This window comes from Laetiporus sulphureus (assembly GCF_001632365.1).
Source record: "Laetiporus sulphureus 93-53 unplaced genomic scaffold LAESUscaffold_8, whole genome shotgun sequence".
Taxonomy (NCBI): domain Eukaryota; kingdom Fungi; phylum Basidiomycota; class Agaricomycetes; order Polyporales; family Laetiporaceae; genus Laetiporus; species Laetiporus sulphureus.
The window spans coordinates 623,070-650,375 of NW_024468517.1; the positions used below are offsets into that span (position 1 = coordinate 623,070).

The window sequence follows — 27,306 nt, forward strand, 5'->3', positions numbered from 1 at the left end:
AAGAAAAGCAAATTTCCTTGCGGCGAGCGGCAATGCAACCCTTGAAATCATAATGTTCACTCAAGGCATCCTGAGTCGCAATGAGATTCGACGGTTAGTCTAGCACTATCAATACACCAGGTAGTCTCAACTAGACTATTGTGCACAATACACATATCATCCAAGCGGAGCAATTACAATGAGACAAACGACAAACGTTACAAAAAATCCATGCTGGCAGCGACGCACCGAAACTACTCTTACTGCCATCCGTCTCCCGCATTCCGCACCAATATTCGCGCGTTGTTGACGAAGGCGCGGATCAGTTCGTCGAATGCCCCGCGTTCTTGCTCCGGAACGGACGGGTCGCCCCGCTTTGCGGCCATTGATAGGAGGAAGTCGGAGCGCGCGATCTCCACTTCGAGTTCATGCAACACTTCCGTCTATGAAATATCGCACGTCAACCGATGACACCCTCAGTAAGCAGCTGTCATCACATACTTTTCCGGCAGCATTCGATGTGACCTGTGTGAGGTCGATCAGGAATTCCTCGTGGGAGTAGCTCATGCGGTCCTTCCTCCGCGTATGCGTCGCCGTCCCTATCGGCTGTTGCACTACGAACCGTCAGCAAGATGACCGGTTCGTGTTCCGTCAACACGCACGCGATCGCTGTGGCTAACGCTTACTTTACTCACCTGGTACCTCCACATTTACACTGATCCTCCAGTCCGCCGCGCGTTTCGGACAATAAATGTCCAGGCTTGCGAGCCGCACCTTGCGGACACACGCCTGCACGGTGCCACTCTTCTCGTCTCGTGTGACGCGGATGCGCTCGCCATGGCCTTCGGATGCGTAGAAGGAGTCGATGAGGCGGAGATGCTCGTATGATATTGGGGAGGTGGAGTAGGGTGGTGGTGATACTTTCAGTCCGTTGAGAAGCCCGTTGAAGTGCCTGTGTTGCATCTGACCCAGATGTCAGAGAATGCGAGCACGTCGAAGGTATGCCGTACCGGCGACATGTTGGATTCGAATCTGCAGTCGATGGCATTTGGTACGAGTACTGCGGTGCGAGTGCAGACGAATGGTAGTAACGATATAGATTGTGCATACGTGACATGCATGAGACACCAACAGGACACATAAAAATATAGACATACTAGTCTCGACCAGAACGGGCAGCTGTATCCGCTGTCCTGACATCTTATCTCGCAAAACCCCAATCTTGGCCTCAACTTCCACCTGTCCCGGGCCCTCCGGACGTGTGCTGATCATATGGTGCACAAAGTCGGCCACCTCGCGGATGAACTCGTCCATTGGCTCGACTCCAAGAATAGACACAGAGAGAGGCGGTAGCGCAGACGCATGAGGTGTGTATCCCTTGCCGTTGCCATTGCTGGTCGGATTATAAGGTGATCCGGTCGTGGGTGGTTGGGTAGCTGGAGGTGGCGGCGTTCGACGAGCACGCTTGGGCGGTCTTTGGGCGTCGTGGTCAGACTCATCGTGTAATTGCTCCTTGTTATCCATAGCGCCGCGTACTAAAGGAGATAATTGCTTCAGAATAATCAGCCCAGATGCATGGAAAGCAGCGTTAGGTCGCGTAGGTGGCGGTACGCAGACACGCAGAAGTGAGCGTCTAATGCAGCGTACTTCAGCAAGCGCCCGTAGAGGTCACGCGACACGCGGATCCAAGTACGAGCGTCTGTTGGGCGTCTACAGCGCTTTCCCCGCGTTGCACCGCAGACATGAAGCGATTTGCGCATGTGGCAAATGCTTAGCAAATGTCGACAGGTTTTTTGCCTTTGTGATCTCAATTTGCTATGGTTCCTTCCCACATTCCGTATTAAGTATTTGCATATAATATGTTGGAGGCAGAAATTTAATATCATATATTTAAGAAATGACACCATTTTCAAACTCACCAAATACATTTAGAATTTGAGTGCTGTTGAATGTAATCATACATTTTTGAATTTCAAACTATGACATGTATAAAATATCCAGTAGCAGATGAAGGTGTGATTATGCCTACATTCTACTTCCCTACTGAAGTCATTCTAGCCAAGATTACTAGAATGAAAGTCATTCACCGTAATTACACCTTCATCTGCTACTGGATATTTTATACATGTCATAGTTTGAAATTCAAAATGTATGATTACATTCAACAGCGCTCAAATTCTAAATGTATTTGGTGAGTTTGAAAATGGTGTCATTTCTTAAAATATATGATTTTAAATTTCTGCCTCTAACATATTATTATGCAAATACTTAATATGGAATGTGGGAAGGAACTGTAGCAAATTGAGATCACAAAGGCAAAAAACCTGTCGACATTTGCTAAGCATTTGCCACATGCGCAAATTGCTTCATGTCTGCGGTGTTGGCCTCTGGCGTGTACCATATGACCGCTCCTCGTCTCCAACCCGCCTTTTCCTCAACACCCACCTTGCCGGGGAGCAGAAGGAGAAGACGTGCGCGATGATCAGAACAATGCGACTTCGTTGTCTCTACCCCAGTGCGCTTCTCAGAAGGCGCAGCGGCGCGATGTCCTACGCCAGATCGCTGTCCATGCAGCACGAGCACGGACATCTCCCGTCGTCGCAGTCGCCTATCACTCCAAAGCTGCAATTCTTCAATTCTGTCACCACAGATGGGCAGCAAATACCCACATACAGGGTGCTTGATGGCGTCGGAAAGCCGATTGAAGGCGCGACGTTGCCTGAGGTTCGTCGCTTGCGGATCATCGACGAGTACGGTCATCCGTTACTCAATTGTTTTCTAGATCGGGGAAGACGTGGCACGACGAATGTAAGCTGGTTTGTTACGCGGTGCTCCTAAACTTGATGGTAGCAATGCACAGGTATGAGAACATGGTACAGCTGCCAATCATTGACAACCTCATGTACAACGTGCAACGACAAGGCAAGCTGGCTTTTTACGTGAGTGCATCTGCCACACGTATGGAATTAAGTTATTCATATTCCATAATAGATGACGCATGTATGCCTAGTTCTCGCTGTGCAGACCTTCGGAGATCTCATGTACTTCGTAGTACGGCGAAGAAGCTACCTTAATAGGGTCAGCTGCTGCCCTGGCCCTTGACGACGAGTAAGTGGCTCACAATTCTTGTCTTGGCAGCTGAACGAATATTCGTCGAAGAGTGCTTGGTAAGTCGCCTTGATCAGTGCCGCAAGAAGCGTATTGAACATTGCAGGGCAATATCGGGAGTTGGGTGTCCTCATGTGGCGAGGCTTTACTCTGGATGACATGATGAATTCATGCTTCGGTAACTGCGAGGATCCTTGTTCGCGAGGCAAACAGATGCCCATGGTGTGTGACGTCTTCGTGTGCAATTGAGCAACATGCCTAAAGTTATTACCGTGTAGCATTTTGGCTCTCGAGCACACCATTTCCACATGATCTCCTCGCCCTTAGCGACCCAGATCCCCCAAGCAGCGGGAGTCGGATTCGCAATTAAGCGCGATCCAGCCCGGCGAGGTCGTAATTGTGCTGTAGTCTATTTTGGCGAGGGCGCGGCCTCGGAGGGCGACTTCCACGCGGGAATGCTTTTCGGTAGGCATTTCATCTTCACCAACTGTTGGTCCATGACCTCATCTGCCTCCCGCATCAGCTTCCACGATACCTTCTCCCACGCTGTTCATCGCACGCAACAACGGCTTCGCGATCTCGACGCCTGCTACGGAACAATATTACGGCGACGGTATCGCAGCCAGAGGTCCAGGCTACGGTGTACATACAATACGAGTCGATGGAAACGACGTCCTCGCGGTTTACAATGCAATCAAAGAGGCTAGAACGCTCTGCATCGACGAAGGCCGCGCCGTCCTCGTGGAAGCAATGACATACCGGTAAGCTTCATCCTCACTGGCTAGTCACTGTATTGATGACGTGCGTGTCAGCGTGGGCCACCACTCGACCTCGGACGATTCCTTCGCCTATCGTCCCCGGCAGGAAGTGGAGGACCGCAAGCGGTTAGACAACCCCATCGCGCGTTTCCGCCTGTTCCTCGAGGCGCGCGGGTGGTGGTCAGCAGACGAGGAGAACGCGTTGAGAGCTCGGCTCAAGGACGAGGTCATGAGTGCGTTTAGGCGAGCAGAGGCGCTGCCAAAGCCCGAGCTTAAGGAGATGTTTGACAACGTGTACGGAGGCGAGGAGCCGTGGTCGATTGTAAGTGCTCTACCACAAAAGCTGCATATGAGAGAAGCGTTGATCGTTGATGATCTCGCGCAGAGGGAACAGCGCGAGGAGCTGAGCAGGCTCTTGAAAAAATACGGGAATGTTTGGGAGCCATGGAGGTCCGAGCTGCAGAAGCACAAGGGTGCTGGGAAGGAGCTGATGGAGGACTCGCAGTGAGGCCGATCACAGATCTCCACCACGAGTTCCGTGTGTATTCTGGAGTACTCACTTCTTAGGGGAGATGACGATGTGATTGGAAGTTCTGGTCCATACGAGACGTCATGAATAGTCCCGGCCTGGCGAGTCGAGAACTGTGAAGTATGAGTTCCTGGCGAGCGAGTGGCGGGAGATGTAGGACTGTGACTATGCGTCACGCCCGTTGCGAGGTCACTTCGGAGGCGAGGTCACAGCACTTGCACAGCTACCGCTTCCAGTTTGCCACGCATACAACGCCTCGATTTCATTTTCTGCGATGCGAAAAGCCGAGGTGGCAGTCGTTCATGAACGAAGGGTCTCGAAGAGCAGGTGCGCGCCACCAGTTTGATTAAGTTCATGATAAAATATGCATGCATGTGCAACCTTCACGACCGTCAATCGTCGGGAGAGCACGCCAAATTTGCATGCCCCCCAAAAGCCGCAGTAGGACATCCTATGGAGCGGACTCTTGTTTCGTTGCCCGCCAGTCCTTGGACTCGAATAATTGACAAGAGTTGCCCTGCTCACTGTCACAGATCCCGCTGTGTTTCTCAGCAACCATCTTGACTCTTGAGCAGTGTAATGTTCTCGGCCTGCCACATGCACAGAGCGAGCAAATATGTGGCGATTGTGAGGACACGGCGATGATTGTGCGTCGTGGCGAAGTAGATGCAAGCCTCTGGAGCTGCAGGGACCATCAAAAGATAGAGCATGGATGAGCCAAGTTTTGGCGCCGGATTTCATGGTCGCCCGGAGAGTGACTCGCACAGGTGACACAATCGTAATGCTGAACCTTGTGCATGAGAAGTGCCGGTGAGCATCCGTTCGTTCCTCCATCAGCGGCAAGTTACAAGCATTCCCTTTGCAGGCCATCATGTGTGTTCGAGGCCTGCCATCTCCTTGACGATGCGGACGCGGTCACGTGTGCACAAAGGATGTGGTCTACACTGTACACGGATCATTGCCAGCAATGATCTCATCCAAAATTCGGTGGTCCCGCCAGAGGGCACGCGTTCTCGCGGCTGTCAGCTGGGGATGTTCATGTTGTTGATCCTATCTTATTCCCAGGAAAACGCCTTCCGTGTCCCACACCATTATTAGATTTCAAGTGACGATGTAGGGAAACCATAGTAAGTAGTGAAGATGCTAGGCACTCCTTCATGCATGCGTCGCACATGGGAGCCATGGATCGCCCTGCTCCGCGCTAAATGCGCCATGATTTGCCTCGTTGAGTAAGGCAACAAACATGACGCTAATTTAGGATGAACTGCTTATCACGACATCAGATTCTTACAGGTTGCGTCAGATCCGATGACTGCTTGACGACCGTTGGACGCTTCTCGATCGCTGAGTCGTCGGTCGTACTCGACCTCCTTGCTGCTCCTCGAGGCTGACCTGCTGGATGTATCAGGACTCCGTTCTGCCTTGAACCCGGCACAGGCGTGTCTTGCCAGGTCAAGATTGTTCGACTTTCTCCCCGCCAGATGTCGCTTTCGCGCCCATTGCTCGTCTGCATTCTGGTGCTGGCCCTAGGACCGCAGTTTGCATTGGCCATTTTCGATTTCGTCACCTATTCGCCTGCGCTGCAATGCGCACCCTTTTCTGTCGAGTTTTCCGGCGGTACCTTTCCTTCCGCTCTTCCTTTGAAACTCACCGTCGTTCCTTTTCACTCCAACTTCACCCCATTTTCTTTTGACATCCCCGACTCCGCATGGAATGAAACCACCGACACAGGTCTTGTAACCACATTTCTTCCTATCAAGGAAGGAACGGACTTCGTCGTCTCCCTCGACGATGCGAATGGTGTCCCCACTGGTCCCATCTCTCAGGTGATCAGGGTAGAGGATTTCAACGATTCGGCCTGCTTGGAATTCGAGCAGGTCTCGAAGACGAAGCCATTTGCACTTGCCAGTGAACTCTCTCAGTGCGAGCAGTTCAATGTCACCTTCAATACATCCGAAGTGGACGCGGCGCCGACGATACGGGCATTCATCCCTGGAGATACCTCCTTCCTTGTCAACTCAACCTCATCTGATACTGCGCGGGGTGTTGCTTCATATGTCATGGACGCGCTTCACGGTAAAGAGGTCGTGTTGATGCTGAACGGCAGCGGACATAGCGAAGCCACCGATCTTTTTATCGTTGGTGGGAGCGCGGCGAGCAATGCCACCTGTCTACCCACCTCCTCCACGGCTACAAACGTCACTTCTTCTACTACATTTACCGTTACCTCCTCTGTGCTTGCTACGTCACGCGCGAGCGCGAGCTCGACTGCCGCTTCATGGTCAATGACAGGTCATTCTACTACATTGTCGCAGTAAGTCCAGCATCAACTACGATTATCTCTGCATTAAATTCAGTTTGACTAATTGCCTCGCTTCTACAGGGGTGCTATCATAGCCGTTGCGGCTGCGTCAGCCACAATCGTGCTCGTAATTCTGCTGGCCATGGTTGTGTGGCTGTACTGTTCGCGACGCAGAAGGTACGCAAGTGCTGCGGCTAACGTGGAACAATGCATTGTGGGAGCCTCGCGATCCGAGGACGAGAAGCGGCCCATCCCCCCGCCAATCATCGTGCCTTCAAAGGCTGAGTCTTGGGACATCCATATGGAAACGGTTCCGACCCCGAAGAGCACTGATGCCAGGGTCAGTGCGAGTTACGGCAAGAACCCCCTTTATACAAATTCGAAGTTCTGGCTGCCGTCCCTGACTCCGCCCGAATTAAATCGAGCCCATTCGACTAGGTCGCTATCGAGAGCACCGAGCAGGAGCGACTATGGTCGGGCCAGTCGCGCATCGATGTCTATGCTCAGCACCTCCACCGCTTCACGTTCGTTGCAAATTGCCGACGCGTCCGGTGCCAGCCGCAGAGTACCGCTGGCCATCGCGTCTGCACAGAGCGTGCGCAGTATGGCGGGCTCACAGAGATTGCCGACCTCGCCCACGACGACCATCTCCACCGTCGACATGGAGTACTTCAGGGACATTGCAGAGCGGTACGGTGGGGGCATCAGTACTGACGCTATTCCGCTACCACCGCAACCAGCGTGGATAACAAAGGATACGATCCGAACGAGCGCATACCTCGCTGGGCTGGAGTCCACACACATTCTGTATGCACCCAGCTCCCCCAGCGCGCCTGTGCGCATGCGTCCATCGAGTCTAGAACCGGCCCCTCTCGCATCGTCAGCCCACTCTTTAAAGTCCGCTTCAGAGCGCGATCAGCAGCCGAATTCGCAGGTGTACCGCGAGCCACCTCAAGCCCTTGTTCCGTCGTCACCCGTGGCGACCTCTCTATCTTCAAGCTACGACACGATTTGAGTCGAGTTGATGGGATGTCGGAGTTGTTCCCGCCTGCGGCGGATTTGATATCGAGGCAGAGCCTCCAGAGACGCTTGAAGCGCTTTCCTTCTTGCCGTCGTATGGTTGCATGGGCATGCCATGGTGTCGGCAAATGCGAAGATCGAACCACCTCGGTTTCCCTTCGTGATAAGTACAATATGTTGTCATGTTTCATTTTCCTAGCTTCTCGTACCACTAGACTACCCTTGCATGGCCATGCTGATGTTCATGAAGTTTACGAACAGTGGTTGGACAGTTTGTATCAATAGCTGTAGTACAGATTGGCTAGGAAGGATCAGGTTGCTATTGGGCCGTTCGGCTCCTGTAGTGATTCTTTGCTGACAGTACCAGTCAAGCTAGCGCGTATGTCATGAGTCAGTCTTTCGTGTAGGGTAGTTATATCATGCAACTGTGTTCAACCTTCGTCGCAGTGGCACGCATTCACCGAAACTCCTTAAAACGGCCCGTAGGGATGGACAACTAGTCTTAATCAAGCCCTGCCATCCGAGTTTAAAGAGACTCCAATACATTTAGTCGCCTACATTGTGATCCTTCGTGACGTGCGCGACAACTTGTTATCCGTATATTCGGAACAAGACGAGTTTCAGTATCAGTTCAGAATCTCGGATACATGCACCAGACCTCCGCAGGAGAGTCGCACAAATCACAGTCCATAGACGTGGCATTAATCGCACCAATCGGATGGATGTTAAGACTGACCTTCACGAATGAGAAACCTGAATGAGAAAAGAAGCTCGACGGAGGCCACGAAATTCATGATCTTATTGCAACCTTCCTTGATCGAAATGTCGATATTCAAACTAATGCCGGAGCAGCGTCGGTGAAATGGCCAGGCAAAGATGGACGAGACGTCAGTGCAATTGCACCACTCGCGCCGTCTAACGTGAAGACATATATGTTCTTGCTCATAGCGCCGATATCATAGAGCCTCGAGTTCCAGCACAGGTCGAACGGATGTTTGAACGACTTCTTCATCTCATCATTTGCTGCGCCCGTCGTTGATACATGCGATTATTCTTAGATAGCATCATACAACGCGCTATAGTCCATTACGTTAAGCGCCACCAGTCCATATTATACAGCAATTAGCAGCCCGTAGAATATGATTACCCTATAGATAGAAGGGGATACCGTAGATGACAGGAGCTGCGCCCGTAAGATACTTCAACTTACACCGTTCGCGAGCTTGAGCAATCGCGGTCACCACCGACGTTCCTTGCCTTGAATTGTGTGCCATTGGCCGATCCACAGTCGAGGTGGTCAAATTTAATTGCTCAAACACTGCTTGTGAGAACTTGTCAATGTCTCGGTCGGTCACGTCCCACAAATTTGCGACAAGAGTCGGACTGAGGTTACGAAGATGTTAACCACGGTGGACATGCCTGGAGTGGTGACACTCACCATCCGGCCAGCATATAGTTATATGGCGTCCCGATACGGTCGAAATCACCCATATCCCTCAATGCACCGGAGGAGCAACCCCAGAGCATCGTCGCAGCACAGCGAGGCAAGTGCCGTAACCTCGACGAGCGCACATATTGTTCCGCCCCACCATGGCCTAAGTATCTGTCAAATTGAACTTCGCATCACCGATAGGGCGATAAAGAGGCAGCAAACTCACATGAAAAGATCGCTCCTTGTCAAAGCGTCCACAACTTCTTGTTCGCTTGGAGATCGCCCTACCACGCCACGCCAGCCGAAGGCTTTCATGTCCTTCAGCCACCCCACGAAGCGTCCTTCGGTACTTTTGAGGTCCCCGCTCGGATTCAAAACATAGAATGTCTTCCGAGGATTGATCGTAATTCTATCAAGCAAAGGGACTTCGTCTCCGTCCGTCTGGGCATTGGGCCGCGTGGATGATTGTCGGCGTGCGAGTTCAATCCTGTCCATAAGGAAGTCCATGTTCGGGATTCGACTGACGCTTTGTCCTCTAAGCGTTGGCAGAGACTCCCAAGGGATGCCTTGCACATTCTTGTCGAGAATAAGGAACGTATGGCTGTCCTCGACCGGCCTTCTACGGTCCTTCGTCTTCATCGCATGTTCTTTAAGTACGGATCGAAGATCAATCACAACATGGTCGATATCGACCTCCGCAATGGCTACGGGGACGCCATGGAACTGGTAGAGATCCAAAACAAAGTAGATAAGATCCTCCAGTTCCTCATCGGGACAGTCGACTGGTAGAGCAGAGAAGCATTTTAGCAAGGCATCGTTTAATTGAATATGTGCTTGTTGTTTTCTGCCTTTAGAAATCAAGCAAGTCGCAAGCACCTGATCGATACGGGTTCTAAGTGATGCTATGTCTTCTGCAGGCTCATACACCGCCGCGCTGAGGATGGTCTGACATAACGATGAGACTTTTTCGTGCGGCACCATTAGCAGACTAACACACCTTGAATGCGCCGAACCAGCAGAACTCGATGTTTTGCAGCAGATTTCGGAGCCTGATATCGAGCGCAGACCTTTGAGCCCACCATGCTGCCCGAGCTTTGCGGTCATCCTTACGAATATCCCCAGCCTGTCCAGTGCCTTCGTCATTTCGCCGCAGTATGTCCTTTAGCTCATCCATGGCATCGCGGAAAGCCAACTGTTCGTCTCCTTCATTGTCTCTTCGACCAACCAGTGGTAGACAGAAGACAAGAGGTTCCTCTCGTGCTCGTTGTCGTGTGACGAACATGATAGCTTTATCGTCCGTGACACTGATGTGCAGAACGGTCCAATTCGATGGCAGTGGGAAGTCTTGCCGTGCTGCAACAGCAGAGGATTCAGAAGACTGGGGCTGATATTGAGCATAGATGGAAGCCCAGTAGTCCCTCATTGTGGCTGATGGAGCGAAGAGGTCGGCTTCCTCATCCGAATCGTCGAACACATTTGCCCTAATGCGCCGTTGAGGCTCGCAATATGGGATCGGCGTACCGTCGGGTGTCATGAAATTCCAGCGCCGATCGTCAGATGTGACCGAATCAGCTAATTTGTACTGTATAGCCTCCAGGATCTCCCGTCGTAGCGTGATTGCGATGGAACGATCTGCCGAGAGAATTTCATCAATTGAAGGAATGATGATCATCAACAGTATCTACCTATCAGTTTCACAATGAGGCCCGAAGCGTTCTCGCCCGCACTCCCAAGTGAAGCTCGAAGAGCGCTGATCAAAGCTAAAGAGGTGGAGGTATCCCGCACATGAGGTACGCTTCCGCGATTAGCTATGAGCTTCAGATCCGACCATAATGATGTCTCAGCCGTAGCCAGAACGTATAGAATTTCCTGCGTAGATGACGCAGCGACGATCTGCTGCCGGGCAGAAACCGCAATGGGAATTATGAGTGCTGATGAAATATCAGCATTTTCCGCTATCTATCGACAGAAATGTTACCTGATTCTGCGAGTGAACTCAGCAATATGTCAGCGCGGAATTGAGAATACACGTCGTCCAACGTCAATCTCGCATTAAGCACGGTCTTTTCAGCCTGAGAATACGTAGATCTCAGTATAAAAGGTACAAATGGTGAGGGATCTTACCTTGGTTTCCGCAGTCAATGGCAATGAGGCAAGTCGTTTGAGTAAAGCATCATAATCGTCACCGGCGTCTCGCAAGAGAGAAACTACGAAGCAGAGGGACGAGAGATTGCGGAATCGGGTCAATCACACGCCGAAACCTGGCAGGGAATGATAGACTGACTATGCTGCCGCAAGGCTGCCGCCAAAATTGCAGGCGCCAAAGCCTGCTCTTTTGGCCGAACTCCAGGCGAGCCACCCAGGGAATTGCGTGCACTAAGAGGCATGAGAACTCCAGCCACTCGATTCAGAAGGTGGTATACCTGGCAACGCCGTCAAGCGCAGAGAACGTCTTGCCGAGGTCATCAAGCATAGAGATAGCATCCGCGTACAGCTGTTCCGCATCTTCCTGCTTCATACGCTGACTATATTCTCCACGCAGACGGTGAATATCAGCCATATCGGGACCTGTAACATCTGCAACAAGATCGGCTGCTTCCATTATAACATCATAGCCTTCTTCAAGATTGCCAAGGTGCAACAGCATCTCTCCTCGGCGAGCCAAAGCCCGACTCATCATAGCGGGTGCATTCAGTGCTCTTGCTAGTTCGCTCGCCTGTTGCACGAAACACTCCGCCTCCCTAGGAGAGCCCCGAGCAGTATATGCTCGAGCCAACGCGAAGAAGGTCTCGAGCAAACTCTCGGAAAGCCGCCATTCCAAACCGTCCATGAAAGCCTTGCTGTGGTAGGGTTGACGGTGTGCCTGTTGTTCCCCCAAGGGGCTGTCTGAGGGACGCTGAGCCTGTTTGGGATTGTCCTCTTTGACTTCGAATGGATTGTCGTCAGCTTCCACACTGGACTTTTGAGGTGTGGATGGACGCAATCGCGATACAGTGTCGATTGCTCTGTTCCACAATCTCAACGATTGAACAAGACCAGAGATTGACGCCGAAGGATCGTCCTATGTGGTATTCAAAATGGACACAACGCTTCATAGGCATAGCACGCACCCTTGCATGCTGAATCATAGCAAACGCACGAGAAGCAATAGCAGATCTCTCTAGAGCTGCTGCGCGCAGTCGGATTCTTTCCGCAATGGGTAGGCCTTTCTCGTCATCGGAGGTAGTCTTTGCGAGCGCCGTGGCCTCGGAATACATTACACAGCTATAGGGCATCAGCTTTTGCTCCAACCACTCTTATTGAGCACCACTCACGCTTTCGAGACATTCCCTGAAGCTGCAAGCGCCTCAGCATACCTCAGGTAGAGGAGGATGCGAAGTTCCGCGTTAAGTTCGATAGTGGAGGCAACAACACTGATGGAGTTGTGAATTGTGGCTGCTTTATCGGCCTTCCCAAGCTCGACGTAGTCATGTGCCAGTTCCAGAGCAATCGTTACATACTCTGGCGACGAGGTGAGGGAGCGTCTCCGATGAAAAGCGGAAGGCTATACCTGGAGAATAGCGGCCAATGTATTCTTCACAGACTCTCCGTGCAGTGTTCAGCAATTGAACCTTCACTAAAATCTGGCCAAGCAGGCCAAGCAACTGTGCCGCTGTACCTGTTCATCCATGAGTAATTTGGACGACTTGATCATTGAATGTGCTTAGAATATTGCTTACGCATTAGGCTAATGAGTTTGGATTTATCGTCAAAGGCGACTTCACGAGCCTTGCCAAGGGTTGCATGTCGTGGCGGTGTGACATACGTAGCTTTAGCCAGCTGATCATCCAAAGCTGCAAAATCCTCAAAACCTGTGCGTCATCACAGTATCAAACAACTGACCTGAACGGGCCTTTGGTGTTACAGGTACGTCTTCTCTTACGCTGTTTCCCGCTTTCGCCATCGGGAGTCTGCTTCGCCGTTGAGTGCGACTAGTCGCACCTCGTGCACTCTTAACGGAGGAGCGGCCTTCGGTGGCTGTTCTCCGCTTTAGCTTCGCAACCTCCGGAGATCGTTTCATAAGCGATGGCCTCGGCCCTTTAGAGAGGAGCTTCTTGAGGATCTTGCAAGCCTCCTGCGCGTGGCTCACAACTGCCGCCAGATGTCCTCTGTCTTGTTGGCTGTCTCTATGCGCATGAAACGCAAGCCACAAATGTAGCGTAACGAGATATCCGGAGCGACAAGGTGAAAGGCCGGAGTCGGAACTCGCTGCCTGTGTGGCAAATTAGCAAGATCACACTGGCTTTTGTGCAAGGATACCTGCCATATCAAGCAGAAGAGATTGGACTTCTTGTCCAATTTCTTCCGTGGTCGATCCCAACGTCCTCCTTCGCTTGTCTTCACCGTCAACATAATATCCCGTCTCAAGGAGGCTGATGAGTACTCGAGCCCTCCGTATAGGATGTTCATGCGGGACGTAGAGCGCCAGAGCATCTTTCAGCAGCTCTGCAATCGCCCAGCTGACTCCCTCTTTCCACCGGATCTTGCCCAATCCAGCCGCTTGACGTTCGAGCAGCGCGCCGACGATACAATTCGTCTCTTCCAGACCTGCCGACAAAACAGAGTGAAGTGGGCCGTTGGCAAACCACATCCGTGCAGAAAATGCACGAGGGTCCATGAAGAAGTCGCAGATGGACCTGTATGTCACGCGGTCGATGAGCTCCCCCAGTCGCTTGACCATGGGAGACTGTTCGAAAACAGATAGCACGGAGGTGGACTGGATGTCTTCCTGCAGGGATGTTCGACCGAACGGGAAATCCTTGATACAGTCGATGAATGCTTGATATGCAAGCTAGCGACGATTCGAGTGAGATCTGTCGGTGTGGCAATAGGACTTTGATGAAAGATATACGCTTACCTTCCGATCTCCTGTTTTGGCTTGACAAACACCAAGGAGCTCCCAGCGGCGCCACAGCTGTTCCTCCAGCTGTGCCCAGACTTCATCGTCACCATCTTCTCCGACTTTCGAGCTCCGTGAGGAGTAGTGCATGCGAAGAGCCATCCGACCCAGTTCACAGCTCTCGATGAGGAAACGCACAGCATGGGAGAATCGGTCAGCGTGGTATAGGACGCCTGCAACGTTGTGGAAAGCCCCTGCTATACAGCGGATAGAGTTGGCTATAGAAGGATCTCCCTCCTTGAAACTTTCTGCCTGTGCAGAATTGCTCGCGTTGACGTCAGGAAGGTGGTGGAACACCAGCTCCTTCGCGCGCTCGAGCATCTCCCATACTCGTTGATACGAGTCCATATCACGCATTACAAGCCCGCCAGGAGCGAGAGTGAAGAGCGTGTTAAGAGTGGGAGTGAGAAGCTCGATATCGGTTTTGGTCGACCCATGTCTCCTGCTTTTCTCAGATTTGGTCTAATGGGGGTCATCATGATCAGACCGACTGTTTCGAAATGAGAATGAGCACACACCTTCATAATAATGCGTGAGTAGGCATCAATGATCGATTTCAAGATTGTGAATGCCCCTTTCCGAGAATCAGAAACAGTGGAAGAATGCTGCGACTCTTCATGGGATGACTGCTCCAACACTTTGACCGCAACTCGACGCAGCCGTTCGAGTGATCGCCGCACACTGTCTCTTGCGGTACTACCGGCAGTACTGCTGTCAAGTTCTGTCGAGTCGCTGTTGCTGTTTGCTGCGAGGAAACTCTCAGCATATTGGACAGCTGAGACGGCAGTCTCAACACGGGAGCCTCGATCTCCGCTTTGGATTCCTGTCGAGAGGTCCACATCCGTCAACAGAGACTCTCAGGTCTTTCGAGAAGGAGGCTTACTGTTCGGATGTTCGAGGATGATAGTCGCACAAGCGAATGCTGAACACAGCAAGGACATTTGTACTTGCTCACATTCTGGGTGATCATCACATGCGCGCCCGTTTCTTGTGCATCCACATTGGAATGCGTCCGAGCCAGCCCTTGAAAACGGGGACGCACGCGGACTTGCTTTCAGTCGATCTCCGCGCAACAGAGATGTGAGACTATCCAAGACGTCAATATTGCCTGCCTACGCCTCCCGTCAGCCTATTTCATCAGTCACAAAAAACACGTTGGAACTCACCCGGCTCGCCCACTGAATCCAACTCTCGCAAAATCTAGAAAAGCCGTCCATTCTCAACCACTTGGCCTGATCCTCGCGCCGCTGCACGTAATACGCGAGATCGACATATAGCGTCAGAACAGTTCTTGCAATCGCGTCTTCAGGCCGGCTTTCCTCCACAGCGTACGTCTTTCCCCACCTGACGGCATGATCCCAATACATGTCCGGCGTGACGACTCCAGGACGGGTATATGCAAGGCACCTCAGCGCAAACTTGCGCAAAGTCAATGAATTCAGAGCAGAGACACCAGGTGCATGAACAGCCCGCGAAAGGGCGGAATATGCGCGAGTGAAGAGGGCGTCATGATGCTTCGCGTGGAGATGAGTGAAAGCGGAAACCCAAGAGAACAGAGACGGCTTCGAGTCGTCTCCAAGAATAGAGAGCAGAGCAGGTATGTCGGCCGGTCGACAGCAATAGACGGTAAGTACATGGAGGAGGAACGTGGCGATGAGCGTGAGGATCACCTCGGCGGGGGGCTTGTCTCCAGAGGGGAGAGGTAGCAATAGGAGGAAACATTCCGGCTCTGTCCGGGAAGATTTGTATGTGGGCTTGTATAACGCAATGAGGGCTGAGTACATATCCTCAAGGACTTGCCGTGCAAGCTTAACCTGGAGAACAACAGTTGGCATTTTCATATCAGTTCTCCTTCGTCAAAAGATAGCTAACCTTGTTTAGCGATACCAGCTTCCCAGCCACACTCGATGCCGCACGTTCCGTGTCCACGTCACCCGGAGTCGCCTCTCTCAGAGTCTTCAGTGCATCTCTCGCAGAAGCCACCAAGCTCTCCACATCAGCGTCCTTGTTTGCCCGAGACGCATTGTCCTTGTCGAGCATTGCAGATAACGCTTTCGACACGCTGTTCACCACACTCATAGCCTCCGTCCGGCGGTCTTCCAGCGAGCGTGGTGGTGATGTCGCCTTCTTCTTGCCTTTCCCGACATCGTCAGAAATGACCAGCTTGGTGGCAATCTCTGCTGCCAGCTCCTCTGTGCTAGATCGCTGTACTGCCGTTGGGTGTCGGGTTGACCGGGAGCGAGAGGTCGTGGCACGAGGGATCGCTGAATGCGATGCTGCTGAGCGCGAACTTGTCGAACGAGAGGCCGCTGTCGGCCGAGCTCTAGTGGACGGAGCCATGAGAGAGGTCTAGCAGAAAAATAAAAGCGCAGATATGTCGCTAATGTCCGCTATCAGCTCGTGTAACAGAAAGTGCACATCAAATAGTTGACTCTTCGAACGCGTGTTTGATTGATTTCAGCGTGACGCCTCGCGTCCGTCCCGTGATCGTGAACCGCGTGACAGCACCAATTTACGGTCACACCGCGTCGCGACGCGCCTGCCCCGGCACTCTCTCTTTCCCCGGCCACATAACACCCACACCTTCCTCCCAAAGACTCACTTTCCATCATGACAGTCCCCGTGTCATCCGAACCTGAGCGTCCCCATGACGAGCACCAGTACCTCTCCCTCATCCGCGCCGTCCTCGACACCGGCGAAGTCCGCCCAGACCGCACGGGCACCGGCACGCTCTCCATCTTCGCGCCGCCCTCCCTCCGCTTCTCCCTCACAGACAACAGGTTCCCCCTCCTCACCACCAAGCGCACCTTCTTTCGGGGGATCCTCGAGGAGCTCCTCTGGTTCATCCACGGCTCGACGGACTCGAAGCTGCTCTCCGCGAAGGGCATCAAGATTTGGGACGGCAACGGGAGCAAGGAGTTTCTTGAGAAGCGCGGGCTGGGCCATCGGAGGGAGGGGGATCTGGGCCCCGTGTATGGCTTCCAGTGGAGACACTTTGGCGCGCGGTACACGGATTGCGATGCGGACTATACGGGACAGGGCGTGGACCAGCTCGCAGAGTGCATTCGCAAAATCAAGGAAGAACCGACAGACAGGCGGATCATCCTGAGCGCATGGAACCCCGCAGGTGCGCTTTGTGCTTCGTGCAGCACGACCCGGCTAATCTTGTATAATCTACCCAGACATCCCGCTGATGGCACTCCCTCCCTGCCACGTCCTCTGCCAATTCTACGTCCACCTCCCACCTCCCGAGTCGCCAGATGCTCCCCGCCGACTCTCCTGTCTTCTCTACCAACGCTCCGCCGATCTCGGCCTCGGCATCCCCTTCAACATCGCCTCCTACGCCCTTCTCACACACCTTATCGCCCGTCTCACCCAAACGGAGCCACATGAGCTCATCATCCAGCTCGGCGATGCACACGTCTATCGAGACCACATTGACGCGCTGAAGGTGCAACTGGAGCGGACGCCGAGGCCCTTTCCCAAGCTGCGCTGGAACAGGGAACCTACGAATGTCGACGAGTTCAAGGCGGAGGATATCACTGTCGAGGGCTATGACCCCCACCCAGCGATTGCGATGAAGATGAGCGTTTGAGAGACACCGATCATTCTTGCTCCCTCTCTCCAACGTTCCTCAGTTTTGTCTGCCAGAACTTCTGTATCGATATGCGCCTCATACCCTTGCCGTGTATCTTTAATAGATTATTCGCGACTGACGTCAGTGCGCTTGATCATATTATACCTGTGAGTACGAGCGATCAACCTAGTGTGCGCCTTGTCGGCAATGAATCCAATTATTGGGCAATGTATTGTTATAGAGTTATGATGTACGGAATCTACAGGTGGCGATTATACTAAAAATAAAAGGAAAAAGTCCGTATCTATGTAATGGCTATGTCCTTTCCATGCGCAACCTCTCAGGCAATCATGAATCCACAGCCCAACACAAACAAAGCGATGAACACTGGCAGACTGAACAACCGCGCCATGAAGCCCTGCCCAGACATGATGCCGTATGAAGCGGACACAGCAGAAGACGCATGCGCCTCAAGCTTCGACGAGGAGGACACCGAGCCAGACGCAGATTGACTCGACGACACCGAGGTTGCGCTCATGCTCTTGCTCGCGCTCGAGCTGGAATTGGAACTCGAGCTCGACGACGTCAGGTAGATGCGAGCTGCGGCAAAGTCCCAATAAGCGTTCGAAAAAGCCGAGGGGTTGTTGTTGACGTAGTCTGCGCGACGGATAAGTGCGTTCCCCAGGTAGAGAAGGACACCACGACGTACCAGTGCAGTTACCCGGGCACCCCGCGGGATTGAATGCGTCGCCGGCCCAGTTACCACAGAACGTAAGGTCGATGATAATGTTATTGTCCCCAAAGACCTTACTGATATCGCAGTCGGTGTCTGGGAAGTCCGCAATCGGCTTGCCCTATATGCAATGCGACGGATCGTCAATACAACTAGGCCAGCCGTGCTTACGAACGAAACTCACCCAATTGTCGGTATTGATACTGCCCGATCCAGACGTGATGTCCGACGGGATGTTGGTGCCATTACGCGACCAGAACCACACGCGGATGAACTCCGCCGTGCGCTCCACGGCATAATATCCTCCTCCATAGGTGTTGAACGTGGGACCGTAGGACGACGTATATGGCGCGTTGACGGAACAGCCATTGTTACCATTTTCGATCTCATTGGACGAGCTGCAGTCGTTCGATAGTGAGGTTCTACGGTGGGTAGAGAGGTTAGGTCATCTGAGATGCTCCTTGATATCGCGAACACGCACCCAAGCATTGTGCGGTTGCTGGGCATGGTGCAAGTGCCCAAGGTATGCACCGTGACGCTATCCGGCTCGACATCGTTGACGCCCTCAAGAATGTCGATCTCGCCCGCAGCAGTGCCGACCGTGTCGTCCGCCTCCCACAATGCGGGCCATGTGGCACAACCCTCCGGCATGTGACGGATATCGAAGCTGTGATGGATCAGATTTCTGCACGATGGGAAACAAGAGCAGCAGCACTCACACAGCAACATGCGTGTTGTACTGCTCGTTGCTCTTGATTCGATTGCTCTTGCGTCCAGGACCGTCAGCGCTGAGCCTGGTGGTATCGTCCGCACGCATGACGAAGCTGTCACTCGTTGTGTAGGTCAGATTCTCGGCCAATGCGGTCTCCTGTGTGACATATTCCCTATGTATAAAACCATTAGATTGACACCGGTTAGTGGTGAATGCGACGTACACCCTTCCATTCGTTGGGTCACTGATGTTCTCCCACTGGAAGTTCGAGAGGAAGTCGGAGCCAATGTTGGTCTGATGAAGCACATACGGACCCGCGATCACAGATCGCGCGACTGAAAGAAGAAATAAGGCACGAGAGACAGACAAACAGCTGACTCCCATAGTGGTGGCTAGAAGAACGAAAATAGTATGTGGTGATGAAGAAAAGGGACGGAACAAAAGTAGGAAGGGAAAAGAAAGTGCCAGAAAAAATGAACATGGCGGCTTTTAAGGATGTCGCTGGCTGACTGTTGGCAGCCGCCAACCCAATCGATCGAAAGTGACAAAGTCAGGCCAGCAGACGGCGCTGACCTCACCGCCACGGCGAACGACGGCTCTCATTCGCTGGATATCAAGGCGGATGCACACGAGGGCAGTGAGGGCGGGAGAATACACACCACGGATGCTCCTGCGCTCCAGTTTTTGGCAAGGCGCCGCCGCGCAGTCGGCGGCTTGCCCGATTCGGAACGCGGATGCAGGGCGCGCCTCGTCACGTTACCGCGTCGCGCGCCGGCCACGTCCTGCGGCTTGATCGTCTTGCCCCTCGACCGTCTTGCACACTTGCTGTAATGTCAGATCGTGCAGGACGTTTTCCAAGCCTCCTTGACTAATTGCAAGCTAGACATAATCCCCTGAATTTTTGCATACGTTCATCACGTACGAGTTGGACAAGAAATCATGGTGTCAGCGATGAACCGACCACCAAAGTAGCGGCCCGGGCGACACGACTCACTACTGCTCTATGGCACCGCCGAAATATGCCGACCAACAGCTTATCTTCCCAGAATATCACTAACGCCGAGGATCCCTATCAGATTTCCCCGCAAAGTAAGCAACATCACAACAATAGTTCTCCGCTTCCCAGCCAGTGCTGTCATGAGACAAAGGTCGGTCTGGTAGTCTCCTCTGCCCACCTTCATCTCTGACACAACGATCATGCCTGTAGGACCAGCAGACGACAACGGCACCGTGCTCTACTACGAGGACAGCGGTGCCCCAGAAGGCTCCACCGACTATGTGACTCTCGTTCTAGTCCATGGGACAATGTTCCACGGCGGTACGCCCAACACACCTGCTACCACGCAAGAAGCTTTACTCATATGTTGTCAATGCCTGCAGCGATCTTCCGGCGCATGATCACGTTCGCATCTGCCTCCAACGTCCGGCTCGTCCTCATCAACCTGCGCGACTACCCCGGATCGACGCGCTACTCGCCAACGGAGCTCGACGCGCTCCGTTCCGCAGAGGTTGACGTACAGGCAGCTGCCATCCAGGAGCGAGGACTTGAGCTCGCTGCATTCGTCCGGTGGTTCATCGAGACGGAACAAATCCCACCCATCTCTGACGGGCCAGGTCCGGACACGAAACCAGCAGGAGGCTTTGTTCTCCTCGGATGGTCGTCAGGGAACTGCCAGACAGTTCCCGTTCTTGCACATGCTGACAAGGTACCAGTAGAGACGAGGAGACTTCTCGACTCGTACTTCCGTTCACTCGTGTTCTACGGTCCGTAGCCCTCTTGATCTTCACGTACTCCGTTGACTCTTCGCCTGCAGACACTTCCCGACATGCCATGGGCGCACAGCGCCTCGAGGGGCTCCACAGCCCCTTTCGGGACACGACCTTGACCGAAAAGCAAAAGATGGCCGCCTTCCCCGCCTGGGTGTCCTCCTATTTCACACAAGCGGATATCGGCGCAGACGAGGACGCCGACTCTCCCGGCTTCGCGGAGAAACTCCGCCAACGCAAACCCTTGCACGAAGGGCAGGCAGACGTCGACGCGAAGTGGACGCCGACGGTGCAGCGCATGACGCCCGAGGTGCTAGGGGAGGTGTCCGACTTTGACGTGCTGGAGCGCTCGCAGTCCCTGATCAATGAGTTTAACCTGGCGGTCTACGGGGAGAACGTCCGTCGCGCGCTGTTTGAGTGTCCCGTCGAGGAGGAAGGCGGGGAGACGAAGGTGATTTGGCCGAGGGTCAGAGCGCAAGTAGTGTGGTGCGACATGTCGACGAGCGATGGGGTTTTCGGTGCCAATAAGATCAAGGCTATAGCAAGGGAGTGGAGAGAGAAGCAGCAAGGGGGTCGGACCGTGGAGTTTTACAAGTTGGAGAAAGCGAATCATTTTGTGAGCATGCTCATGACTTGCGCGGACGGACTGGTCATTCATTTTCCTGTAGCTACATTGGGAAGAGCCAGAGAGGCTCGTCAAGTTCTTGGCCAGCATCGTGTGAGGATAAGACACGGTTCTGCTTGTACGAGGTAGCTCCTGCTCGATATAATGATTCTGCACTGAGCACCAGTCGCATGCTCGCTTCCGGAAGCGCATCTTGCACGCTATGACACTCATGAACGCTATTTCGAACTAAGAGAATGCCTAAATCCTCTTACATATACACACTTTGACTATGCCTTCTGAGCGATTCGTGCTGCTTCCCGCCCTGCATTCCTCCCAAAGACTGCACCTGCGGTCAAACCGCTCCCTCCCGGATAGTTTTTGTAAAACAGCCCTCCAACCAGCTCGCCAGTGCAGAACAGTCCTGGCATCGGCTTCCCGGTAAGCTCCGATATCACTCCCGCCGTCTCCGGGTCGATCGCCAGCCCGCCGAACGTGAACGTGATCCCGCACGCCACCTTCACTGCGAGGAAGGGTGGCTTCGTAAGTGGCAGTGCCCAATTAGACTTTGGTGGCTCGAGTGTATGACGAGAGGAGTGCGTGGAGAGACCATCCTTGATGGCGGGATCCCACTCGCGCCCTGGGGACTCAATTTGAGAGGTTTTCGTCGCAACATTGTACGTCATCACTGTGTCGAAAAACGCGGCAATATCCTCCAGACCATTCTCCGAGAGCTTTTCAGAGAGTTCCTGGATGCTCTCCGCCCAGAACTTCTCCACGATACCTTCGCCGTACTCCTCCTTCCTTAGCCAGTCCACGACCTGCGAGTCCCACACCTGGAACACGAACCCGCCGGGCTGGCGCAGGATCTCGGCGCCGAACTTTGCGTATGTGTAGTTGCGAAAGTCCTCGCCCTCGTCGACGAAACGCCGCCCGTGTGCATTCACCATTATGCCGAGCGGGTAGCCGGACTTGGTGAATTGGTTGCTGAGCACGCGGTCGCCGTGGTGAGAGGGCGCGTTCGCGTCCCAGCAAGTGGAGTGGCAGTGGGCGTAGTCGCCTGCGAGCTTGACCCCGAGTGTGCGAGCGAGCGATATGCCGTCGCCCGTGTTGTATGGCGTGCCGCGTACCTGTAGTGTGTCGGTATCAGTAGCTTAATTAAAGATCAAACACGGTACACACCTTCGCCTGTCGCCAGTGCAAACCGAGGTTCTTCTCGCGCTGCTCGATACTGGACTCGAAGCCTCCGCAGGCGAGGATCACCGCTTTAGCGTGAAGTGCAGTCCTCTGGCCGTCTCTGAGCACAACCAACCCCGTTACGCACTCTTCTTCACGTATGAGCTCAACGGCAGGCGTGTCGAACCATACCTCGACACCAGCTTGTTTCAGCGCCTGCTGGTGTGCGGCAATGAGACCCTTGCCTCCGTTGTCCACACTGAGTGCCAGGCCACCCCAAAAGACTTGTCTCCCCTGGACCAAGTACGCCTGGCGATTGAAAGCCACAGTGAAGGGGACCTTGACGGAATCTGCCAACCACTGTATTGCATCTCGCGAATCATCCACGACCGCTTTCACCAAGGCAGGATCGGACTGGCCGTCCCCCAACCGCATGATATCATTCGTGAATTCCTCGGCAGAGTACGGATGGATGTCGATGGTCGATGCCGCCTCCGCGGGGACATTTTTCACGATAGGCAGCAGATCCTGGAGGCCGCTGTGCACCGTCCGATGCGCTCCTGCGGTAAAGAACCCGTTGCCGCCGACCCACTCCTGGGGTGCCTTCTCGACAATCAAGACGCGCTTGCAACCTGCTTCGACGGCCGATAACGCTGCACAGCTGCCAGCGTGACCAGAGCCTACCACGATGCAGTCAAAGGTGCCATCCATGCCGGGTGAAGATGCAGGACCAGATGAGGAATCAGGTGTCCATTTATCGCAAGCTAGGAATGCCGAGGACTCTGCGAAGGTCATGAGACACCGCAGCCAACAGCTGACCTCCTTCGGTTATGATTTCGAGTCGGACAGCCGGACTTGCGAAGGCGAGCAGCATGGTCGAGGATAGCAAACGGCTTGTCCGCAGACGCCCGAGACTTGGGGCTATCGAATCTGTAGCTAGCAGCTCTTCCTCTTTCATTCACCGACGCAAGGAATTACCTCCGAGAAAGGCATTCTGCACTGTAATCGCTCAACGTCGGAATAATACGCCAGGGACCCTCGGCATTCAGAATGCTCATAGGAACAGAGGACGGGCCGGTCGTCCGCTACGCATTCGTATATTCTCCGAGTGTCTGAAGCAGCTATCGATTGTTTCAAGCTCACCACCTGGCACGCTCATCTCACTTTGAACGATTGTCAGCATGCCTTCCATGCGCCTCGACAAGCTGTTTGACCTGCAGGGCCGCATCGCTCTCGTCACGGGAGGTGGCACGGGGATCGGTTGGATGATCGCGGAGGGCCTTGCCGCGAATGGCGCAAAGGTTTATATCACCGGCAGGCGTAAGGAGGTGCTCGAGAAGGCCGCTGCCTCCTTCAACCAGAGTAATCAAGGAAATGGATCTATAGTACCGTAAGTGATGTCAGTAGATGACGGGAGCATGCTATAGACTAAGTGGCGCCGAATAGCATGGTCATGGATGTTACAGATCGCAAGAGCATTTCAGCTGGCCAAGAGGTCATCGCATCCAAAGAAGGAAGACTGCATATTATGGTCAACAAGTGAGACGTTGCGTCAAGAATACACGCACGCTTAGCTTGACATTAATGCACGCAACACAGCGCAGGACAGACAGGGCCCGTATCGAAGTTTCTAGAGGATCCCAATGCGCCTGAGCAGAAAGATCCTGAGACACTCGGACGAGCCATGTTCAACAACGAGTCGTTTGAGGAATGGACAGGAATATACAGCATCAATGCGTTCTCTATATACTTTGTGACCACCGCATTCCTCGGATTGTTGGCGAAAGGGAGCGCAGACATCCCTGGGTACACATCGTCCGTCATTAACATTACAAGCATCAGCGGAATTATCAAGCTCTCTCAAAATCACGTCGGTGTCAAAATGTCTATCCTCTATGCTCCCTGGATGTCAGACGCTCACGACCGTGACTCCACATTCAGTTCGGGTACAATAGTTCAAAGGCAGCAGCTTCACACCTGACAAAGATGCTCGCAACCGAGTTGGCATTGAAGAAGATTCCCGTGCGCGTCTGTAGCATCGCACCTGGTGTCTACGAGTCGGGCATGACATACGACAAGATCACAGAAGACAAAGTAGACATCGTCGGTAAAGGACTGATTCCTGTACCGGAGAGGAGGCCGGGGTCGTAAGTGCCTTCGGTAATTCCACGTATAACAGTGATTGACGGAACACTCTGCTATCCAGAGCGCAGGAGATAGCGGGCACAGTCATTTATCTGGCCTCTCCTGCTGGCTGCTACACGAACGGCCAGGAAATCGCTGTAGATGGTGGATATACCGCTGTGAACCCATCCGTCCGGTGATGAACGGCGGACTGCTTGTCAAACTAGGTCTTTTCCGGGATCTCCTGTCAATGTGAAGACCTTGTGTATCGCGATAAATGAATCTGTACAGTAGGCATTAACAGGACTATGTTGTATCGTAAAAGTGTACATCAGTGATAGCTTGTACAGGTGGTCGTGAACGTCATGAGAGTTTTTTTGAACGTGTCGTCTGTAGGTTCATGGTGGGTAGTGCTACAATGTGTACTATCACGTCTGACCATAAGTCCACAACTTGATGGTGACTCCATAAGGCCTCAGCCTCCGCAGAGCCGCAAAGTCTACGCCATCGCACTCCCGTATGTACAGTGCAATCGCTCCTACTCCAGAGCGAGATTGAACAACTCGAATGAGATCGTCAGCCAAAAGGCTATCGCACCGTACGAGCTCCAAGAGCTTCAAATAGACAGTCGTTCCACCGTTGATACGTCTTCTGGAGACCGTCTCTGCCAATCCCGAGAGAAAGGGTTCGGTCACGCGTGGTCCGTGCAAACATAGATGCTCCAGACGTGGCAGGCCGAGAAGCAAGGGAAAGACGAAGTGTGTATCCAACCAGCCGTGTTCGAGATAGAGGTAGTCGACCGAGGGCATCGGCGGGAGGTCTCGTAGGACATAGTGGAGGCGAGGGAAGATGGTCGGCCTGCGGAACGGGTAGCGGGACCGCAAGCGCAGGATACGAACAGCCGGTAGAGATAACCGGGAGAGGACCAGCCACAAAGCGCATGGGATGTCGGGTCCTTCGACACTGATGGTAAGGGTATGCAATTGTGCCAGGCTGACCGATCGTGGTGCCGGGGTGGGATAGCGTGCGATGCTGTCTCCACGCCACGGAAATGCAATCCGGAGCTCCTGGAGATGGCAAGAAACCTGAAGCATGTTGAGCACCTCGGCGGCAGCCTCGAGGCTGCGCGTGAAGCCGTGGTGGGTGTAGTCGAGAAAGACGAGATTCTCGAAGAGCGACGGAAGCCATGCGAGGCGGATACCACAAAGCGTCGCTCGGCGCAATCTAGGTGCGACACCGTTGAATAAGACGAATTCTGTCGAGTCGTCATTGCCTCGATATACGAGGGTGAGTTCTTGCAGGAATGGAGCCTGGGCTTCAGGCGTATCTCTGCAGGCAGACAAAGCTGCATTCCACAGGTGGGGCGCATAAGTGTCGAACCTAACCTCAAACGAACGCCACCGGTGTATTAGAGGGTCCACTAATTGCATGTAGTACTGCACCACGCGAGCATCGTGCGAAGGTACGCGATTAAACCCATTCGAGGGCAGTGGAGGAGGGAGAAGCTCGATATCCAGCGTGCATGTCTTTGAGCGATGAATACGTCGTGCCCATAGGTGCAAGCGGTGGTCCAGGGTGATACGCCTCCAAAGCGCAGGTGTATGTAGCGCTAGACAACGCCATGCTCTGCATACGTGCGATAAAACCATGGGTAGCATGACGTCGTCTTCAGCGCCCAAAACGAAAATGTGGGCAACGAGTTCATTCGGCAATCGGCGTATGGGATGAGATCTGGAAAGAGCTTGATCCCAATGCGTATGCGTCTCCCGCGATCGGCTACGCTTCTCTGAGTTAAATGTATCTTCATTAACGCGAGCATTTTGACTGTCCTCACGGCAACTTACCGTCACGCGAAGTTCGTCTGCGGCTGGTATTCACAGCGTGAGCGCAACGATATGTGATAATCAGATAGGAGTACTCACCGGAAGGTGTAGAGTGACTTGAGAACATCCATTAATGACCTACTGAACTCGTTTCGTCGGTATCTCTTCCAGGTGAAGACCATGGTGGTCGTTCGTGGGCAAGATACGAGTGCACAGCATAGACATACAGGGAGCTCTTGAGGGGCACATCTGCACTGCTAGGGGTGAAACTGAGCAAAAAAGAGCCTGCTCTATGGCATCGGCTGAATACGCGGGCTGAAGAATATCATTCAGGAGGTGGCAGACGATCAGCCGGGATTATCGCTACGTCCGGGTCCATAAAGATGAAGACAAAAACGGACACCCGAGACCGCACAGCTGCAGGCAAAGAACCTGAGACGTGACACCGCATGAGCAAGGAAGCGCAGACTAACCGAGCATTTTGCCTCTCCCACTCTGAGCTGGCCTGATTTGGATGAGTGAGGTTGACGTGACCCGACCGTAAGCACACCCACACGACCTTGGCGGCGTGTAGATTGGTTTCATATGCGCAGCCTCCTGTACAATACCTCATATCCGCAGCTGAGCTATATCATGCGTATTGTTGGTAAGAGCAAGCTGTACGTCTCGGGGTCAGACGACCAACACCGCTCTCAATAAGGCAGGTGCTCTTGTTCTCTTGCA

The 27,306-nt window shown here is 53.3% G+C and overlaps 12 protein-coding genes across 12 annotated transcripts; 6 read left to right on the plus strand and 6 right to left on the minus strand.

Annotated features, from left to right (window-relative positions):
- Nucleotides 1-64: 64 nt before the first annotated feature.
- LAESUDRAFT_810908 (mRNA capping enzyme) lies at nt 65-1,592 on the minus strand. Its single transcript, XM_040914267.1, has 5 exons — nt 1,137-1,592; nt 990-1,039; nt 675-942; nt 481-593; nt 65-422 (listed from the first exon to the last, which is right to left on the minus strand). Exons 1-5 carry the CDS (start codon nt 1,501-1,503, stop codon nt 240-242), a joined length of 981 nt encoding a protein of 326 aa, XP_040767035.1. The 5' UTR covers nt 1,504-1,592; the 3' UTR covers nt 65-239.
- Nucleotides 1,593-2,523: 931 nt separating this feature from the next.
- Nucleotides 2,524-4,353, plus strand: LAESUDRAFT_756926 (branched-chain alpha-keto acid dehydrogenase E1-alpha subunit; the record flags this gene model as incomplete). The annotated part of the gene is made up of 11 exons (XM_040912229.1): nt 2,524-2,703; nt 2,762-2,787; nt 2,840-2,918; nt 2,971-2,979; nt 3,032-3,087; nt 3,139-3,146; nt 3,194-3,309; nt 3,366-3,552; nt 3,611-3,848; nt 3,900-4,167; nt 4,231-4,353. The coding sequence occupies 11 exons, from the start codon at nt 2,524-2,526 to the stop codon at nt 4,351-4,353; spliced, it is 1,290 nt and encodes a 429-aa protein (XP_040767036.1).
- A 160-nt stretch (nt 4,354-4,513) lies between these two features.
- On the minus strand, nt 4,514-5,551 carry LAESUDRAFT_547168 (uncharacterized protein). The gene has a single exon (XM_040902886.1). The coding sequence runs from the start codon at nt 5,245-5,247 to the stop codon at nt 4,675-4,677; it is 573 nt and encodes a 190-aa protein (XP_040767037.1). The 5' UTR covers nt 5,248-5,551; the 3' UTR covers nt 4,514-4,674.
- Nucleotides 5,552-5,855: 304 nt separating this feature from the next.
- Nucleotides 5,856-7,691, plus strand: LAESUDRAFT_756927 (uncharacterized protein; the record flags this gene model as incomplete). Its single annotated transcript, XM_040912230.1, has 2 exons — nt 5,856-6,688; nt 6,758-7,691. 2 exons carry the CDS (start codon nt 5,856-5,858, stop codon nt 7,689-7,691), a joined length of 1,767 nt encoding a protein of 588 aa, XP_040767038.1.
- A 1,011-nt stretch (nt 7,692-8,702) lies between these two features.
- LAESUDRAFT_696004 (uncharacterized protein) lies at nt 8,703-16,352 on the minus strand. Its single transcript, XM_040906254.1, has 20 exons — nt 15,940-16,352; nt 15,234-15,881; nt 14,951-15,179; nt 14,586-14,890; nt 14,026-14,529; nt 13,428-13,959; nt 13,011-13,376; nt 12,848-12,961; nt 12,679-12,786; nt 12,443-12,629; nt 12,239-12,392; nt 11,552-12,189; nt 11,413-11,504; nt 11,253-11,335; nt 11,107-11,200; nt 10,814-11,059; nt 10,126-10,760; nt 9,355-10,073; nt 9,135-9,299; nt 8,703-9,079 (listed from the first exon to the last, which is right to left on the minus strand). Exons 1-20 carry the CDS (start codon nt 16,144-16,146, stop codon nt 8,845-8,847), a joined length of 6,261 nt encoding a protein of 2,086 aa, XP_040767039.1. The 5' UTR covers nt 16,147-16,352; the 3' UTR covers nt 8,703-8,844.
- A 260-nt stretch (nt 16,353-16,612) lies between these two features.
- On the plus strand, nt 16,613-18,054 carry LAESUDRAFT_675159 (thymidylate synthase). Its single transcript, XM_040905580.1, has 2 exons — nt 16,613-17,194; nt 17,250-18,054. The coding sequence occupies exons 1-2, from the start codon at nt 16,678-16,680 to the stop codon at nt 17,660-17,662; spliced, it is 930 nt and encodes a 309-aa protein (XP_040767040.1). The 5' UTR covers nt 16,613-16,677; the 3' UTR covers nt 17,663-18,054.
- Nucleotides 17,985-19,473, minus strand: LAESUDRAFT_810913 (glycoside hydrolase family 16 protein; the record flags this gene model as incomplete). The annotated part of the gene is made up of 6 exons (XM_040914268.1): nt 17,985-18,301; nt 18,354-18,498; nt 18,562-18,799; nt 18,859-19,044; nt 19,097-19,261; nt 19,313-19,473. 6 exons carry the CDS (start codon nt 19,471-19,473, stop codon nt 17,985-17,987), a joined length of 1,212 nt encoding a protein of 403 aa, XP_040767041.1.
- A 111-nt stretch (nt 19,474-19,584) lies between these two features.
- Nucleotides 19,585-19,920, plus strand: LAESUDRAFT_756931 (uncharacterized protein; the record flags this gene model as incomplete). The annotated part of the gene is made up of 1 exon (XM_040912231.1): nt 19,585-19,920. The coding sequence occupies one exon, from the start codon at nt 19,585-19,587 to the stop codon at nt 19,918-19,920; it is 336 nt and encodes a 111-aa protein (XP_040767042.1).
- Nucleotides 19,921-20,286: 366 nt separating this feature from the next.
- On the plus strand, nt 20,287-21,798 carry LAESUDRAFT_675164 (uncharacterized protein; the record flags this gene model as incomplete). The annotated part of the gene is made up of 4 exons (XM_040905581.1): nt 20,287-20,407; nt 20,470-20,853; nt 20,904-21,472; nt 21,525-21,798. The coding sequence occupies 4 exons, from the start codon at nt 20,287-20,289 to the stop codon at nt 21,576-21,578; spliced, it is 1,128 nt and encodes a 375-aa protein (XP_040767043.1). The 3' UTR covers nt 21,579-21,798.
- On the minus strand, nt 21,751-23,347 carry LAESUDRAFT_712397 (FAD/NAD(P)-binding domain-containing protein; the record flags this gene model as incomplete). Its single annotated transcript, XM_040906896.1, has 2 exons — nt 21,751-22,590; nt 22,643-23,347. 2 exons carry the CDS (start codon nt 23,345-23,347, stop codon nt 21,751-21,753), a joined length of 1,545 nt encoding a protein of 514 aa, XP_040767044.1.
- A 479-nt stretch (nt 23,348-23,826) lies between these two features.
- Nucleotides 23,827-24,960, plus strand: LAESUDRAFT_647457 (short-chain dehydrogenase; the record flags this gene model as incomplete). Its single annotated transcript, XM_040904053.1, has 5 exons — nt 23,827-24,026; nt 24,083-24,175; nt 24,236-24,506; nt 24,578-24,783; nt 24,843-24,960. 5 exons carry the CDS (start codon nt 23,827-23,829, stop codon nt 24,958-24,960), a joined length of 888 nt encoding a protein of 295 aa, XP_040767045.1.
- A 228-nt stretch (nt 24,961-25,188) lies between these two features.
- LAESUDRAFT_647525 (uncharacterized protein) lies at nt 25,189-26,765 on the minus strand (the record flags this gene model as incomplete). Its single annotated transcript, XM_040904058.1, has 2 exons — nt 25,189-26,599; nt 26,683-26,765. The coding sequence occupies 2 exons, from the start codon at nt 26,763-26,765 to the stop codon at nt 25,189-25,191; spliced, it is 1,494 nt and encodes a 497-aa protein (XP_040767046.1).
- Nucleotides 26,766-27,306: the final 541 nt, after the last annotated feature.